This window comes from Gracilinanus agilis, chromosome 1 (assembly GCF_016433145.1).
Source record: "Gracilinanus agilis isolate LMUSP501 chromosome 1, AgileGrace, whole genome shotgun sequence".
NCBI classification, from domain to species: Eukaryota; Metazoa; Chordata; class Mammalia; order Didelphimorphia; family Didelphidae; genus Gracilinanus; species Gracilinanus agilis.
In genome coordinates, this window is record NC_058130.1 from 382,925,767 (window position 1) to 382,940,089 (window position 14,323).

Consider the following 14,323-nt stretch of genomic DNA (forward strand, 5'->3'; position numbering starts at 1 on the left):
TACTTTGTACAGCTATTTTCAGAGCAAGCTCCTAAATTTTTAGTTCATCTGGGTATGTTTTAAAGAGAAGTGTGTTTAATTCTCTTCTGGCCTATGCACTCTTCTTTGAGGGACCGCAAGTATTCTTTTCCACACTGGAACTGTTCACTGCTTGCCTGTAGCCCAAAGTCCTGGTGTGTTAGTGCTCTACTTTCTCTGTAATGGTGATTTGGTACTGCTGGATCTGTATATGGGCAGTGCCACAAAGTTCTGCATCACAAAGCCAGGAAAGGGACCCTATAATCTCCTTCTGACCAGTTGTCCAATCCTTTTACTTTCCATGGGCTAAAAGTTCTGGAAACTGTTGCTGCTGATTCAGGCACTTCCAAGGCCTATGCTTTCTTGGCGAGGTAGGGTCTGCTTTGGCACTCTGGTTCTACTCCCATCCTGATGTGTGTCATTTTAGACTGAAAAATTATTTCACCCCATCTGTTTGTGGGTTCTGGTAGTCCAGAACTCATTTTGAGGTGTTATATCAAAGTTATTTGGACATTAATTTGGGAGAGATTATGAGAGGCCCTTTTCCACTGCTTTGAAGGAAAAAAAGAAAAATTAGTTGTTGATGAAAGAGAATTCATTAGAGTAAAGAAGAAGAAAGGAAAAGTGTAAATAAAGGCTGCACTAATTATTCACTTAAGTAAATTGATTCCATAAGCAAATCAGTGATTCTGTGGGGACAAAATTAAGGCTGAAGATATTGAATAAATATTTCTGGGAATAGATAGACATGAGGCCAGGCAGGGAGAATGGAAACTATTTGGAAGAGAAATTGGGAAGCACATTAAGAAACCAATGAGAAGCAAAATGAGAATGAACTTGTTGAAGCTCTGATTCTAAGGAGGGTTTTCAATAGACTGAGCAGTTTATAGTTTATGACTTTTAAATACTCTGGTTTTAAAAAGTGATGAAATGAATTCATCAATAATTTCCTCCCTGCCAAAATCATCCTTAGAATAGTTGTGTCAAACCCAAAAAGAAATGGGGGCAAATAAACCAAGATTCATTGCATTGCGTAGAAATTAGAAAACCACAATTAACATTGTGTTTTATTGTATTTTTATTCATTTTGTTAAATATTTCCCAATTATATTTTAATCTTGTGTTTGATACCTCTACTTTAAACTTTTCCTCCCCTCCTACAAAACCATTTCACATTAGTCAAACAACTCTGGGTATTTCCTTCATATCTCACACTTGTATCTATTTCTGTTTGGGAAAAATGGTTTTCCTAATGTAACCCCAGTCCAAAAGCCCACTGATATGGGACTCTCTCTTTAGTGTTGGAGCAGATTGCTAAAGCTGGTGAGAGTGAGAGAAAGGAAAGCTCTTCCTTCTTTTTGGAGCCTTCTTTGAGTTTCCTCGAGTAGCTGAGTCTCTTCAGGCTCTCCAGTCATTAATACTTCGGAGATGGGATTACATCAAAGTGCAAGCCTTTTCTTGGAGACCTCCAGTGAAGGAGAACCTCTCTACTACCCCTCTCATTAGCCCAATGCACTTTGGGATATTTATCATTGCTTGGATATAAGCTCACAGTAAGCCTAAACTTGCCTTTATAATTTCTATTCACAAATGCTAAATTAGCCTGGTCTTCAGGAGCCAAGATGAAACAGTCTAAATCCTCTTCTAACCAGCAGCATTGAGGACAAATACAGGCTCTATTTAGGTCTTGTCCTCTTAAAGTTATACAGTTCCATTTGCTTTACCTGATCTTCATAAGGTACGAGCTTGCCATCTTTTATCAACCTATTATCCTTCCTGGGACACTTTCCAGCTCATCATTGTCTTTCCTTTAAATGAGAGATCTGAACTGAACTGCACACAGTACTCTAGATGTAGTCTGACTGGAGCAAAATTGCTGTTTTTCAGTTCTGTGATTCTTTGTAAATCCATTTGGGCTTTTTTTGGCAAAGATTTTGTAGATGAGAAAACTCAGGCAAACAGGGTTAAGTGACTTGCTCAGGATCACATAGCTAGTAAGTGTCTGAGGACGGATTTGACCTGAGGAAGATGAGTCTTCCTGACTGCTCTGTTCACTGTGCCACTTAGCAGAACAGAATATAGAGCCATCACCTGCCTAATCTTGGACACTACTTCTATTTTTAAAAATAATAGATTCTATTGATAGCTTTGTTTTTTATTTCACCTAGATTCTCCTTTGTATGAATTATCCTTTCCCTACCAAAGAGTCATCTCTTTCAAAAAATTATTTAATTAATTGATTTAGAATATTTTCCCATGGTTACATGATTCATATTCTTTCCCTCCCCTCCTCCCACCCCGCTCCCATAGCCAATGCGCAATTCCACTGGGTTTTACATGTGTCATTGATCAAAACCTATTTCCATATTATTAATATTTGCATTAGGGTGATTGTTTAGAGTCTACATCCCCAATCATATCCCCATCAACCCATGTGATAAAGCAGTTGTTTTTCTTCTGCTTTTCTGTTCCCACAGTTCTTTCTCTGGATGTGGATAATGTTCTTTCTCATAAGTCCCTCAGAGTTATCCTGGATCATTGCATTGCTGCTAGTAGAGAAGTCCATTATGTTCGATTGTACCACAGTGTATCAGACTCTGTGTACAATGTTCTTCTGGCTCTGCTCCTTTCACTCTGCATCAATTCCTGGAGGTCTTTCCAGTTCACATGGAATTCCTCCAGTTCATCATTCCTTTCAGCATAATAGTATTCCATCACCATCAGATACCACAGTTTGTTCAGCCATTCCCCAATCGAAGGACATCCCCTCATTTTCCATTTTTTTTTTGCTACCACAAAGAGTGCAAGCCATCCCTTTTAATAAAGGTCCCACAACCAATTTGTCATTGATGGGATTAAAATCTAGGCCTTTCTGACTCCAGAGGAATAGGCTTTCTGTCTTCTTCTACAGAAGCCCCTTCTGTGTTCCTTATTAGGGCTTAACAAATAAAAACCAATCAATAAGAGAAAACATAACAGGGATAGGTAGGTTGAGTCAAGACCAAAGAGCTAATTTCAGCTAAGACAAAATCAATAGAAAGCCAATGTCTTTGGGTTCTTTTTTATATCATCAGGTATGGCAGAAGAATGCAAAATGCTATGGTCTTTGAAGAGCAAGAATTATTCAGAGAGGCAGGTGGTAGGTACAGAGAAATTATAGAGACTTTTTTTTCCTTGAGTAAGGAAGTTAGAATTTTAAAAATATACAACCCAACCAAACCTAGTGGAAACTGACTGAAGATTTTTGAACTACTGAGTATTGTTCAGCTCTGAAACCAGTTATACCTGGGGATGGATAAATAAGTGATACATATTCCAGACACACCATCCATACTCTATAAATATTAATTGAACAGAATCAAATTGAAAGTGGGAAATTCAGGAAAGTGAGCCAGTTCTTGTGAAGGTATGACAAAGCAAGCAGTGAATAAGGGAGGGGGTTATCCTTCAAGTTAGCCTGTTGTAAATTCTTTGCAGAAAGAGGACAGACTGCATAACTGATTTCTTCTCATTTGTACAGTGCAGTGACTGGGGTTCTAGTCCCAACTACCTCTTCCTGCAAGGCCAAACTACTCCATAAAGATTTCTGAAGCTTGAAATTTCCCTTCCACATGGCTGGGACAGCGAGGCATGACCGGGAAATGGCGATTCAGGCCAAGAAGAGGCTTGTTACAGCCACAGACCCCATTGAAAGACTCCGGCTGCAGTGCTTAGCCAGAGGGTCAGCTGGCATCAAAGGCCTGGGCAGGTAAGATGGAAGGAACAAATGATAGTGTGGTACGTTGACCAGAGCTCTAGCCTAGTTCAGGGGCAAATCCAGGCTTGTGAGCTTGCAACAGTTCTTTTTTCCTTTAACCCTTACTTTCTAACATACCAGCAACTCTAAGACAGAAAGGCAAGGGCTAGGCAAGTGGGGGTAAAGTGACTTGCCCAGGATCACACAGCTAGGAGATGTCCGAGGCCAAATTGGAACCCATGTCCTCCTAAGTCCAGTTCTGGTTCTCTATCCACTGAGCCATCTAGCTGCCTCATAGTTAGAGCACTGTATGCCACAATGTCCTGGCATTGGATTAGATGTTGGAGTTGCAAAGAGAAATCCTAAGAAGTCTTTGCCCTCAGGGAACTTGTTTTCTCTCTCTGATGGTTGCTGGGTATGATAGTAGTTAGTATGGTATAATGGAAAGAAGGTTGGCTTTGCATTCAGAAAACTTGAATTAAAAAACACTATTTACTGCTCACTACCTACATGTGACCTTGGGCAAGTCACTGATTTGTTGGACTTTGGTTTCCTCAGCTGCAAAAAAGGTGATTCGGTGAGATGACATCTACAATCCTTTATTTCTCTAAATTTATGATTCTATGAAACAATTTTGTTGTTGTTCAGTTGTTTCAGTCATGTTGGACTCTCAGTGACTCCAACTGGGGTTTTCTTGGCAAAGATCCTAGGGTGGTTTGCCATGTCCTTCTCTGGCTCATTTTACAGATGAGGAAACTGAAGCAAACAGAAGTTAAGTGACTTGCCCAGGGGCACCCAGCTAGTAAGTATCTGAGGACACATTTGACCTCAGGAAGATGAGTCTTTCTGTGTATCCTTTGTACCAACTCACTGTGCCTATGAAACCTTAAAGAGCTAATAAAATTGTCATCAGTAAAATAAGGGCTTTGGGCTAGCTTATTTCAGAAGACACTTGCAATTCTATGAATCCTAGTGGCTCTCCAAAGAGACTCAATGCCATACCCAAGAAAGACTGGATGGATGGCTCAATCTCCCTAAGATATAGTCTATTGCTTTCATTCCTCCCTTTTCCTCTATTCTTAAATAAAGCAAAAAAAAAAAAAACCAAACAAACCAAACAACAGTTTTTAAAGAGCATAAGAATCCACATGGACTCTTAGTTTATCTTATTTTGACTCTGAAAGACTGTGGGGCATTGAGGGGACAATGATCCTTTTCCCCCCACTTGGGTATAACCCAATCATCTTGGAGCTCCTTCAAATTGCTCAAAAATGTTTGTCTTTCATCCAATTTATCAATCAGCAATAAGCGTAAATTTATTAAGCATATTCCAAGAGCCTTGTACTATGTTAGGTGCTGGGAAAACAAAAACCAAAAAAACACATATAAACCCCCCAAGCAGTCCTTTCTCTACAGCAGCTTACATAAAGGGCTTTAAAAGTCCTTTATTCCACGGGTAACTGCAAAACTTTGACATCAAGAACAGGCTCACCCAAGGCATCTGAGAAACTTCTTGGAACAGTGAGATTCTCTCTGCTGGGTCGGACAGCTTCTATGCTTGAAGGGACCTGGACTTGCTTTAGAAGGATTTGGGGCATCTGCTGTGCTGTAGTCAGTCGACACTGTCCATAGAGTGCCCCCCCTGTACAGAGTGGGGAAACCAGGGGAGATGTTTAAAAATTAAAAACAGGCAAGGGATCCAGAATGAAATAAGAAATAGGCTGAAAAAAACTAAAAGAAAAAATTTAAACTCATACCTTCTGTCTTAGAATCAATAAATACTGTATATTGATTCTAAGAAAGAAGAGCAGTAAGGGCTTGACAATGGAAGGAAATTACTTGCCCAGGGTCACACAGCTAGGAAGTATCTGAGACCAGAATTGAACCCAAGACCTCATGTCTTTAGGCCTGACTCTTTATCTACTAAGCCACCTAGTTGCCATTCATCTTTTTTTTTTTTTTAAATGCCCACTGCAGTGCTTCAAATAGCTCAATATTTATAAGATATTTTCTAGTTTGTAAGATGTTTTATAAGCTATCTCATCTGAGCTTCCCTCAATTGCTGTGAAATATGTGCAATTTTCTAAATGAAGATACTAAAGCTCAGAGACATTGAGACTTGCCCATAGTAAATTCCTGAGGCAAGTGGCCCTGTGGATAGAGCATTGGGCTTAGAGATGAGAAAATCTGAATTCTTATCCAACCTCAGACACTTATTAGCTGTGTGACTTTGGGTAAATCATTTAACCTTGTTGGCCTCAGTTTATTCATCTATAAAATGAGCCAGAGAAGGAAACAGTAAACCACTCCAGTATCTTTGCCAAGAAAACTCCAAATGGGGTCATAAAGAGTTGGACATGAATGAAAAATGACTGAATAACAAATCCTGAATGTGACTCTGAATGTGACACACTCTGCTGCCTGGTACACAGTAAACAAGATTCACAGTATGTTCTTAGTAACTATCTGTTGACTTGACTAGATATAACTTAATTCTCTGTTCTTGGAGAAAATTAGTAGGTTCAATCTCTTTTGCTTGCTCCATCTAAACCTTTCTCTTAGAATTTCCTTTTAATGTGACCTTCAAGGTCCCTTCTGGCTCTAAATCCTATGATTCTATGAAATACAAAAGGTCTGGAATGGTTATTTATAGCAACAGAAAAAATAGCATCTCTTAAAGATCCTTAAATAGAGTCACATAGCAGAGTGACAAAGGTCCAGCCTTGGAGTGGAGAAGACCTGACTTCAAGTCCTGCTTTCTGAGACACAGTTACTCTAGGATCCTTTAAAGTCACTGAATTTTTCAATACCCCCAAATGACTTTCTTAGCCTGACTTGCAGATGAGTTGATGATCTCAGTTGGGGAATGAATTTCCACACTGGGAGTATCCTCTATTACAGGAAGAAGGAGTGAGAAAATTCTGGATTAGTTATTTCTTCTTCTTTGAAGCTGATTGACGTAGGTAGGTAAAAGTTAGCAAGAGACAGTACTTATCAGGAAGTAATCAATCCTTCTCAATTCCAGAAGTATTTATTAGTCTTTAGTAACACTTTCAACCTAAAATTAATTGAGTATGAAGGAAAGAGAATAAAAGTTTCTCCCAATACAAATTAGAAATGTGTTATTAGTCAGTAGCTTGGTCAAGGTTTCTCTCAACATTCTTTGCATTGTAAAGAATATTACAGAACTGGAAAGGACTCAGGAGATGATCTAGGTGATTTCGAACCAGAATAGAAATCTATAGAACAGTGATAAGTGGTCAGCCAGGCTTCACTTGAAAGCTTCAAATACAGGGTGTGGGGAACCCATTCACTACTTTTATTGTTGTTCAGTCATTTCTGTTGTGTCTGACTCTTCATGACTCCATTTGGGGTTTTCTTGCAAAAGTACTGGAGTGGTTTGCCATTTCCTTCTCCAGCTCATTTAACAATGATGAAACTGAGGCAAATAGGGTTAAATGATTTGCCAGAGTCACACAGCTAAGTGTTTGAGGCTGGATTTGAACTCAGGAAGTTCAATCTTATTGATTCCAATCCCAGTGTTCTACCCACTGTGCCATCTAGATACCCTTACTACATCCTAGGGCAAACTCATTTCTTTTTATGAAACATTTAGTTGTTTGGAAAACTGTTCATACCTTAAGCCTAAATCTGACTCTTTGCCTTTGCTTCTAGGTCTATGCTTTGAGGAGAGGCAGAACAAATCCAGTCATACTGGCCCTACTTTTTATTCCTCACACATACCATCTCCCATCTCCATAGCTTTGCACAGGCTGCTCACCATATTTCCTCACCACCCCATCTCTTAAAATGTCTAGTTTCCTCCAAAGTTCTACTGTACACAGTCTTCCTCTTCCCTAGATGCAAGTACCTCTCCCTTGAAAGTTACTTCCTATTTACTTTTCTATCTCTTGTATTTTAGTATGTATGTATATGCTGTTTGACCTACAAAATATAAGCTTTTGGAGAACAGGGGGATGTTTTTGTCTTTGTATCTCTGATACCTGACAGAGTTCCTGAGATAGAGTTGGCATTTAATAAATCCATTTCTGGATTGATTGGCTAAAGGAAGTCTTTTTCTCTCTTTTTGTGTAACAGCTCTTGAAACACTTGAAGACAGTTATCATATCCCCTTAAGTTTTTTCATTCTCTAATTTTTTTGACAGAATAGTGTGGCCATGATAACTCAGAAGGCTACCAAACCCTCTCAGACTTATACCAAGTCAGGACTATATGTCATATGTCATGGCCCATTTTTGTGTGTTGATCTTATTTCAAGCCAAATTCCTTCCCTTCTCTTCCCTTCTCTTCCCTTCTCTTCCCTTCTCTTCCCTTCTCTTCCCTTCTCTTCCCTTCTCTTCCCTTCCCTTCCCTTCCCTTCCCTTCCCTTCCCTTCCCTTCCCTTCCCTTCCCTTCCCTTCCCTTCCCTTCCTTTCCCTTCCTTTCCCTTCCCTTCTCTTCTTTCCTTTTCTAAAATGGGACCCTTCATCTGGGAATTGACTTACCCATTATGAAGGGGGAAAATTGTTCTTGCTACTTCATGTAGCAAGATTGGAAGATGAACCTCAACAGGGAGATATTATGAAGCAGTGGGGAATTTCCTGCCTGAATGGGTAGCCAGAGGACTTGGGTTTGACTCCCTGTTTATAAGCTCATGTAACCTCAGGCAAATTACTAAATGTCTCTTCACCTCAGTTCTCTCCTCCATAAATGACAGGGCTGGACTAGATGATCTCTAATGCCTTTTCCAAATATAAACCTTGAATTCTAGGATCTTCAAAGACCTAATTTCTGCATGGATTCACGTTCTGCCCATGGATGGTAGGTATGGCTGCATTCTGCCAAATGGAAGTTCTATTTCTCCCTTTGAAAAAGTTGGATCAAATAAGATAGAACAGCTGGATAGTATTAATTGCTCATATTTATATAGTATCTTGAGTTTTGCAGAGTACTTTATAGGTATACGTTAATTCCCTCTTGAGGTGTCTATCTTTTTATGATGAAAAACCTTGACACTGGTTTGCCTTTTTTTTAAACACATCTATTTTGCTCTATATGGCTGATTTATGTGTGTGTTTTCTTCAGAGTATTTCGGATCATGGATGATGATAACAGCCGAACCATTGACTTCAAAGAGTTCATGAAAGGGTTAAATGATTATGCTGTGGTGATGGAGAAAGAAGAAGCCCAAGAGCTCTTTAGTCGATTCGATAAAGATAGAAATGGGAAAATAGATTTTAATGAATTTCTTCTCACATTAAGAGTAAGTATCAAAGTACTACTACATCTGTGCTTGGTTTTTACAATTGTTTGTTCTATAGTTTAATTTTTTCTTTGGTAACAGTGATGGGCCAGATGAGGCCCCCTGAAATGTTCTATCCAACAGTGACATTATTCCTAATCTGACAAATACAATGAGTAGGATACAATACAATGAAACTTCGAAAGACTTGCCTTAGAGACAGACTGACAGATGAGCATTTCCTTTCCTTTGGCCCCCTCTTTAAAAAGTTTGCCCGTCACTGGATTAAAACATAATGGATGGACATCAGAGGAGAGGGGAAAAGAGTGCTGCCTGGGAACTTCTAAGGCTTACCATCATTTGGACCACTGGAAGATATGCAAATTCATTTTGAGACCTTTTGACAGTGAATGAGCTCTTCACACCCACTATAGCAGCACATTTCTATTAGGTTTACATTTTTTTTCCCTCTTCCTCTAGCCCCCAATGTCAAGAGCCAGAAAAGAGGTCATCATGCAGGCCTTCCGGAAGTTAGACAAGACAGGCGATGGTGTGATAACAATTGAGGATTTACGTGGGGTGTACAATGTAAAACACCATCCAAAGTATCAGAATGGAGAATGGTCAGAAGAGCAAGTTTTCAGAAAATTTCTGGATAACTTTGATTCGCCCTATGACAAGGATGGATTGGTAAGTAAAGGAACATAAGCCAAGTGGAGGTTGGTTAACTCATTTTCAGTTGTTGAATATGAAAAGGGACCAGTGAATTAAAAACCAAGCCAATTTTCCACTATATCTGGAAGAAAGGAAGTTTTTTTTTCTCCTGAAGTCTCAAGATGCTATCATCTTCAGTCAATACTTAAAAATAGCCAAAGCAGCCAGATATCTTGTCAGTATAGTGATAGAGAGAAAACTCTATTATCTGATATCCCATTCCATACATGGTGGGGGGATAGGCTGCTTTGGTTAATTCTACATCATTCTGGTTGACAAAGAGTTACTATCAGTACTATCTATGAATGATCAGTTTCTCAAGAATTTTGTTCAGTTGTTTTCAGTCATACCCAACTCTTCATGACCTCATTTAGAGTTTTCTTGGCAAAGATACTGGAGTGGTTAGCCATTTCCTTCTCCAGCTCATTTTATAGGTGAGGAAACTGAGGCAAACAGGGTTAAGTGATTTGCCTAGGGTCACCCATCTAGTAAGCATCTGAGATCAGATTTGAACTCAGGTTTTCCTGACTCTGTGCCCGGCACTTTATGTACCACCCAGCGACCCTGATTCAAGAATTACAATGCAATAAAATGTACTCAATCTATGCTGACTATGTTTTAATCTCGACATGATCTAATATTTATGAGCATGATTCTGAAGGCATTTCAGGATCTTCTGTTCCTCAGTCACCCTTACCAGTATCAGCTATTGACTGCATAGTGGAGAGAGGAATGTAGTATTTCCAGGACTGGTCCAATTATGAAAGTATTTACTCTTTATTTTTTTCTTAACTCAAATTTGGAATTAGTTTCTGTTCTCATCATCCACTCACAATAGACACTTGACAGATTTGGTTTCCTGGAAAAAACATAGCATTAGCATTTGAGAGATGCCTAGTTTATAACATGGCGTGGGCCAAAAAAAAAAAAAAAAGCAAATAACCTCAGCTCCCATGACTTATTTCCAGATGGAGAAAACTGGGTCCACTTTAGTCAAAGATCTTTTTGTGCTATTTGCCTTCTTACTGATTACAGCAGCCAGGAAGTTTTTTCCTAGTAGACTGTTGGGTCCCTAGTCTTTGAAGGCACCAATGGGGTCATTTACTCTAATCCCCTCATTTTACATATGAGAAAATAGAAACCCTGACACTCACAGAACTGTTAAAAGTTGTTAAATTAACCTCTCTTTCACTGGGGAAGAAGTGTGTGTAAAAGGAATAGTTGGACAGGAAGAAAAATTGGAGATGGCGAAAAGAAAAAATATATTATTTGAAAGGGTTTTCACGAGTTTTTCCCAGAAATATGTAGTGAGTCTTTATTACCAGACTGGCAGCCTCCATATGGAAAGAAAGAGGCAGTAGAATCTTTTAGGTAAACAATATTCCTTTTAGTTCAGAAAAGTGCTTCAAAATAATATGAAATCCTCTAGACTGGGAGTCAGGAGATCTGAGTTCTCATCCTCACTCTGCCACTAGCCATTTGATTTTAGATAAATCATTTAAAAATATTTAGCCTCAGTTTCTTTATCTTTAAAACAAGGGGGATTGAGTAGATGAGCTCAGAGGTTCCTTCTGACCCTAAACTTATTTAGCCGGGAACTATTTTACTCATTGACCCAGCCAATATCATGTTGGCAACTCAGTTTAACTTTTGAAGATTAGTGGTAAAACCGTAGGATGACATATCCTTCACATGAAAGAACTCTTTACTTTTGTGGTGGTGAAAGGTGCCAGGAGTAAACACTTTAATACCCAAATTTAATCTACCAGCACACCTTTCTTTAAATATTAGAAATGTTCCTGAAAAGTTTCATGCAAATTAAACTTTTTTAAAAATTTGAACCATATTTTGAAGGTAGTAGGGAAACTTACCACATAAAGGAATCCTCTGCTGAATCCTTTTGTTAAGTAAGTTTTCAGCCCCAGATTTTATTTATTTATTTTTTTAACGCATTGACACTTTTAGAGTAAAGCATGCCTTTGTGGAATAGCCACCAAACTATTTTGAAGTTTAAGAAATAGTAATACAAAGGCAGAAAAAGAGCCAGATAGGGGATTAGAAAGTAAAGGCTGGGAAATCTGAAAGAAGAAATAATTGAGGACAATTGAACAAAGATATATATATATATAAAAAGATATATAGAAAATGCAGAGAGTGCTGAGTACAATAATTAAACCACAGAGGAAACCAAACTACTGGCAAAGAGGAGTCCAGGAAGATGTTAACATTTTAAAGGGGAGTGTGCAAATTGGCTATTATACAAATGAACCATTAATGAAACTAAGGTAATAGTGCCTTCACATTTTGCTGGCTCCTTTCCATGTCCATTGAAAATAACAAAGTCAATGACAAATGTTGAATTTTGAGTTATCTAACCACCTTTGTCTCTTTCTATTTCTCTAGCAAACTGCTGGATTCCTTGGAGGATGTACTCTGGATTATTTAGAATCATTTTTGTGTCCTTCTCTTTCCTGTTTTAGGTGTTCTCTCTCTTCCTTTCTCTCCTTGCCTTTGTTAACACTTTCGTTAGAAAGACATTCAAATCAGCTCTTATTCCAGTTAGCACTTGTAGCTATTTAAAACTTAATAAAAATGACATAGAAGAGCAAATTGCAGCTCTAGGCTGCAGAGGGGTTTTTTAAAATTCCTCTCTGAATTTTAGGTATTTTGCCATCCTTATTCCTTCAGGGCTTGCTGGTAATTAGAGATTGACTGGAAATGTGAATTTCTATGATAACCTCTCTTTGGAGACATATAAATTGTGGTATTCTTTGAAATGAATTCATGATAAAGTCAGTCAAAAAGTTAAAAAAAAGAATCAGTTAGACAATTGGTTGGAATATGATAGCTGTCTCTTTGCTCCCCCCAATTAACTGCTTGCCTAGTTAAACTAGTTCTGTCTGGCCTACAGAGCTTATGAAATAAGATAGACAAAAAAAATTTCCCTCATAAAGCAAAGTGGCCTAAACTCCAAACTTATATGAAAGACCTCACTGGTGTAATAAAACTGGGCATAAGCACACATGTAAAATTTGAAAAAAAAAACAGAAGCCCATTTTGTCTCCTACTTTTCATACAGTGCAACATTTGCTTCTTATGAAAGCAGATAATAGAGGATCATTAAAGTGGAATTCTGTCTCTGCACTTAGAAGCAAATTCTAATCTTTCAAAGGCAGAAAATCACTTTTGCCACATTTAGCCTACCATAGCAACGGCCCATTCAATTTCAGCTATGTCGACAAATGACAATCTTAATCATAGTTAAGAAAACAAATTAGTTGTGTTTTGAGCATGTCTCACATATCTTCAACAGGCATGCTCTTTTATCTTAAAGCAAGATGACATTGATGGTGTGCCATTTAAAAAAAAACCCTCTAAATTGGCCTAGAAACTGTCAAGCCTTTTTTCTTCACGCTTTGTATCTTTTCCTACTTTTTTTTTCCCCCTTCAAAAGGCACATTCCTTTGAAAAGTGTTTCCCAACACACTCTTTTCTTTCCTTTTCTAGGTTCTTTTATTCCAGGTCCATTCCTCAGCTGCTTTAATTTAAAAGCCTTTTAGACTTCAATTCTTCTTTTAGATCTGGGCAATGCAACAATGAGATGTGAAGATCTCCCTTTCTGTTTTAAATTTTGCCACTGCAGGTTACACCAGAGGAATTCATGAACTACTATTCAGGAGTGAGTGCATCGATTGACACTGATATCTATTTCATCATCATGATGAGAACCGCGTGGAAACTCTAAATGTATGACCTGGGGAACAAGGGTTTTCTTTCCAACTACCTGCTTCCAAATGATTACCTTGTGCTGACCAATGTGATCACATTTACTTTCATTTTTATTCCCATGCCACCAAGCAGTGCATCGATATGGCAAGAAAAAAGGATAAAAACCAGAAACCCAGGAACTAGAATTTTTAGGTTGGAAAGTTTTTTTTTTTGTTTACTGGGGATCTTTTTCCCTGTTCTTCCCAGATATTCTCATTCTAGATGGAAAAGTTGATCAGTTTTAGTTGCTGTAAATCTTCAAAATTGGTTTGTTTTTAGCAAGTTATGTTTTTCCTTTGCAACAGAAGAGGAAAATGCAGCTTAGTTTTACAGTAAAATCTTTAACTTTTTTGTTATCATATTCTATAATTTGAGTGGATCTCTTTACAATGTAAACTCTTTTAGGACAGAACTGGCATTCCCCCCCCCCCCCAACATTTACCTTCTGTCTTAGAATCAATACTATGTTGGTTCTAAGATGGAAGAGTGGTAAGGGTTAGGCAGTTGAGACTACTTGTCTAGGGTCACACAGCTAGGAAGTATCTGAGGTCAGATTTGAACTCAGGACTTCCTGTCTCCAGGCCTGGTACTCCATCCCCTGATCCACTTAGCTGACCCAACTGGCATTCCTTTTTAACCTTTCTTTGCGTACTTAGCACTATGCCTGACATATAATAAGTATTTAATTATTCTTGTCGACTGATTGTATAGTCTCAAATACCATCAGGCAGCTTTTAGGGGAGGTAGCAGGTTCTGGAGTTGGAGATCCTGAGTTAAAATCTCTCTCCTGTTGCTTATTCTGTCTTCATGACCAAGGATAAATCACTTAATTCCTCCCAGAATCT

The 14,323-nt window shown here is 38.5% G+C and overlaps 1 protein-coding gene across 1 annotated transcript; it reads left to right on the forward strand.

Moving 5' to 3' along the window:
* Positions 1 to 3,629: 3,629 nt before the first annotated feature.
* On the forward strand, positions 3,630 to 13,455 carry CAPSL (calcyphosine like). The gene is made up of 4 exons (XM_044657780.1): positions 3,630 to 3,766; positions 8,840 to 9,017; positions 9,477 to 9,686; positions 13,354 to 13,455. The coding sequence occupies exons 1-4, from the start codon at positions 3,630 to 3,632 to the stop codon at positions 13,453 to 13,455; spliced, it is 627 nt and encodes a 208-aa protein (XP_044513715.1).
* The last annotated feature ends 868 nt before the right edge of the window (positions 13,456 to 14,323 follow it).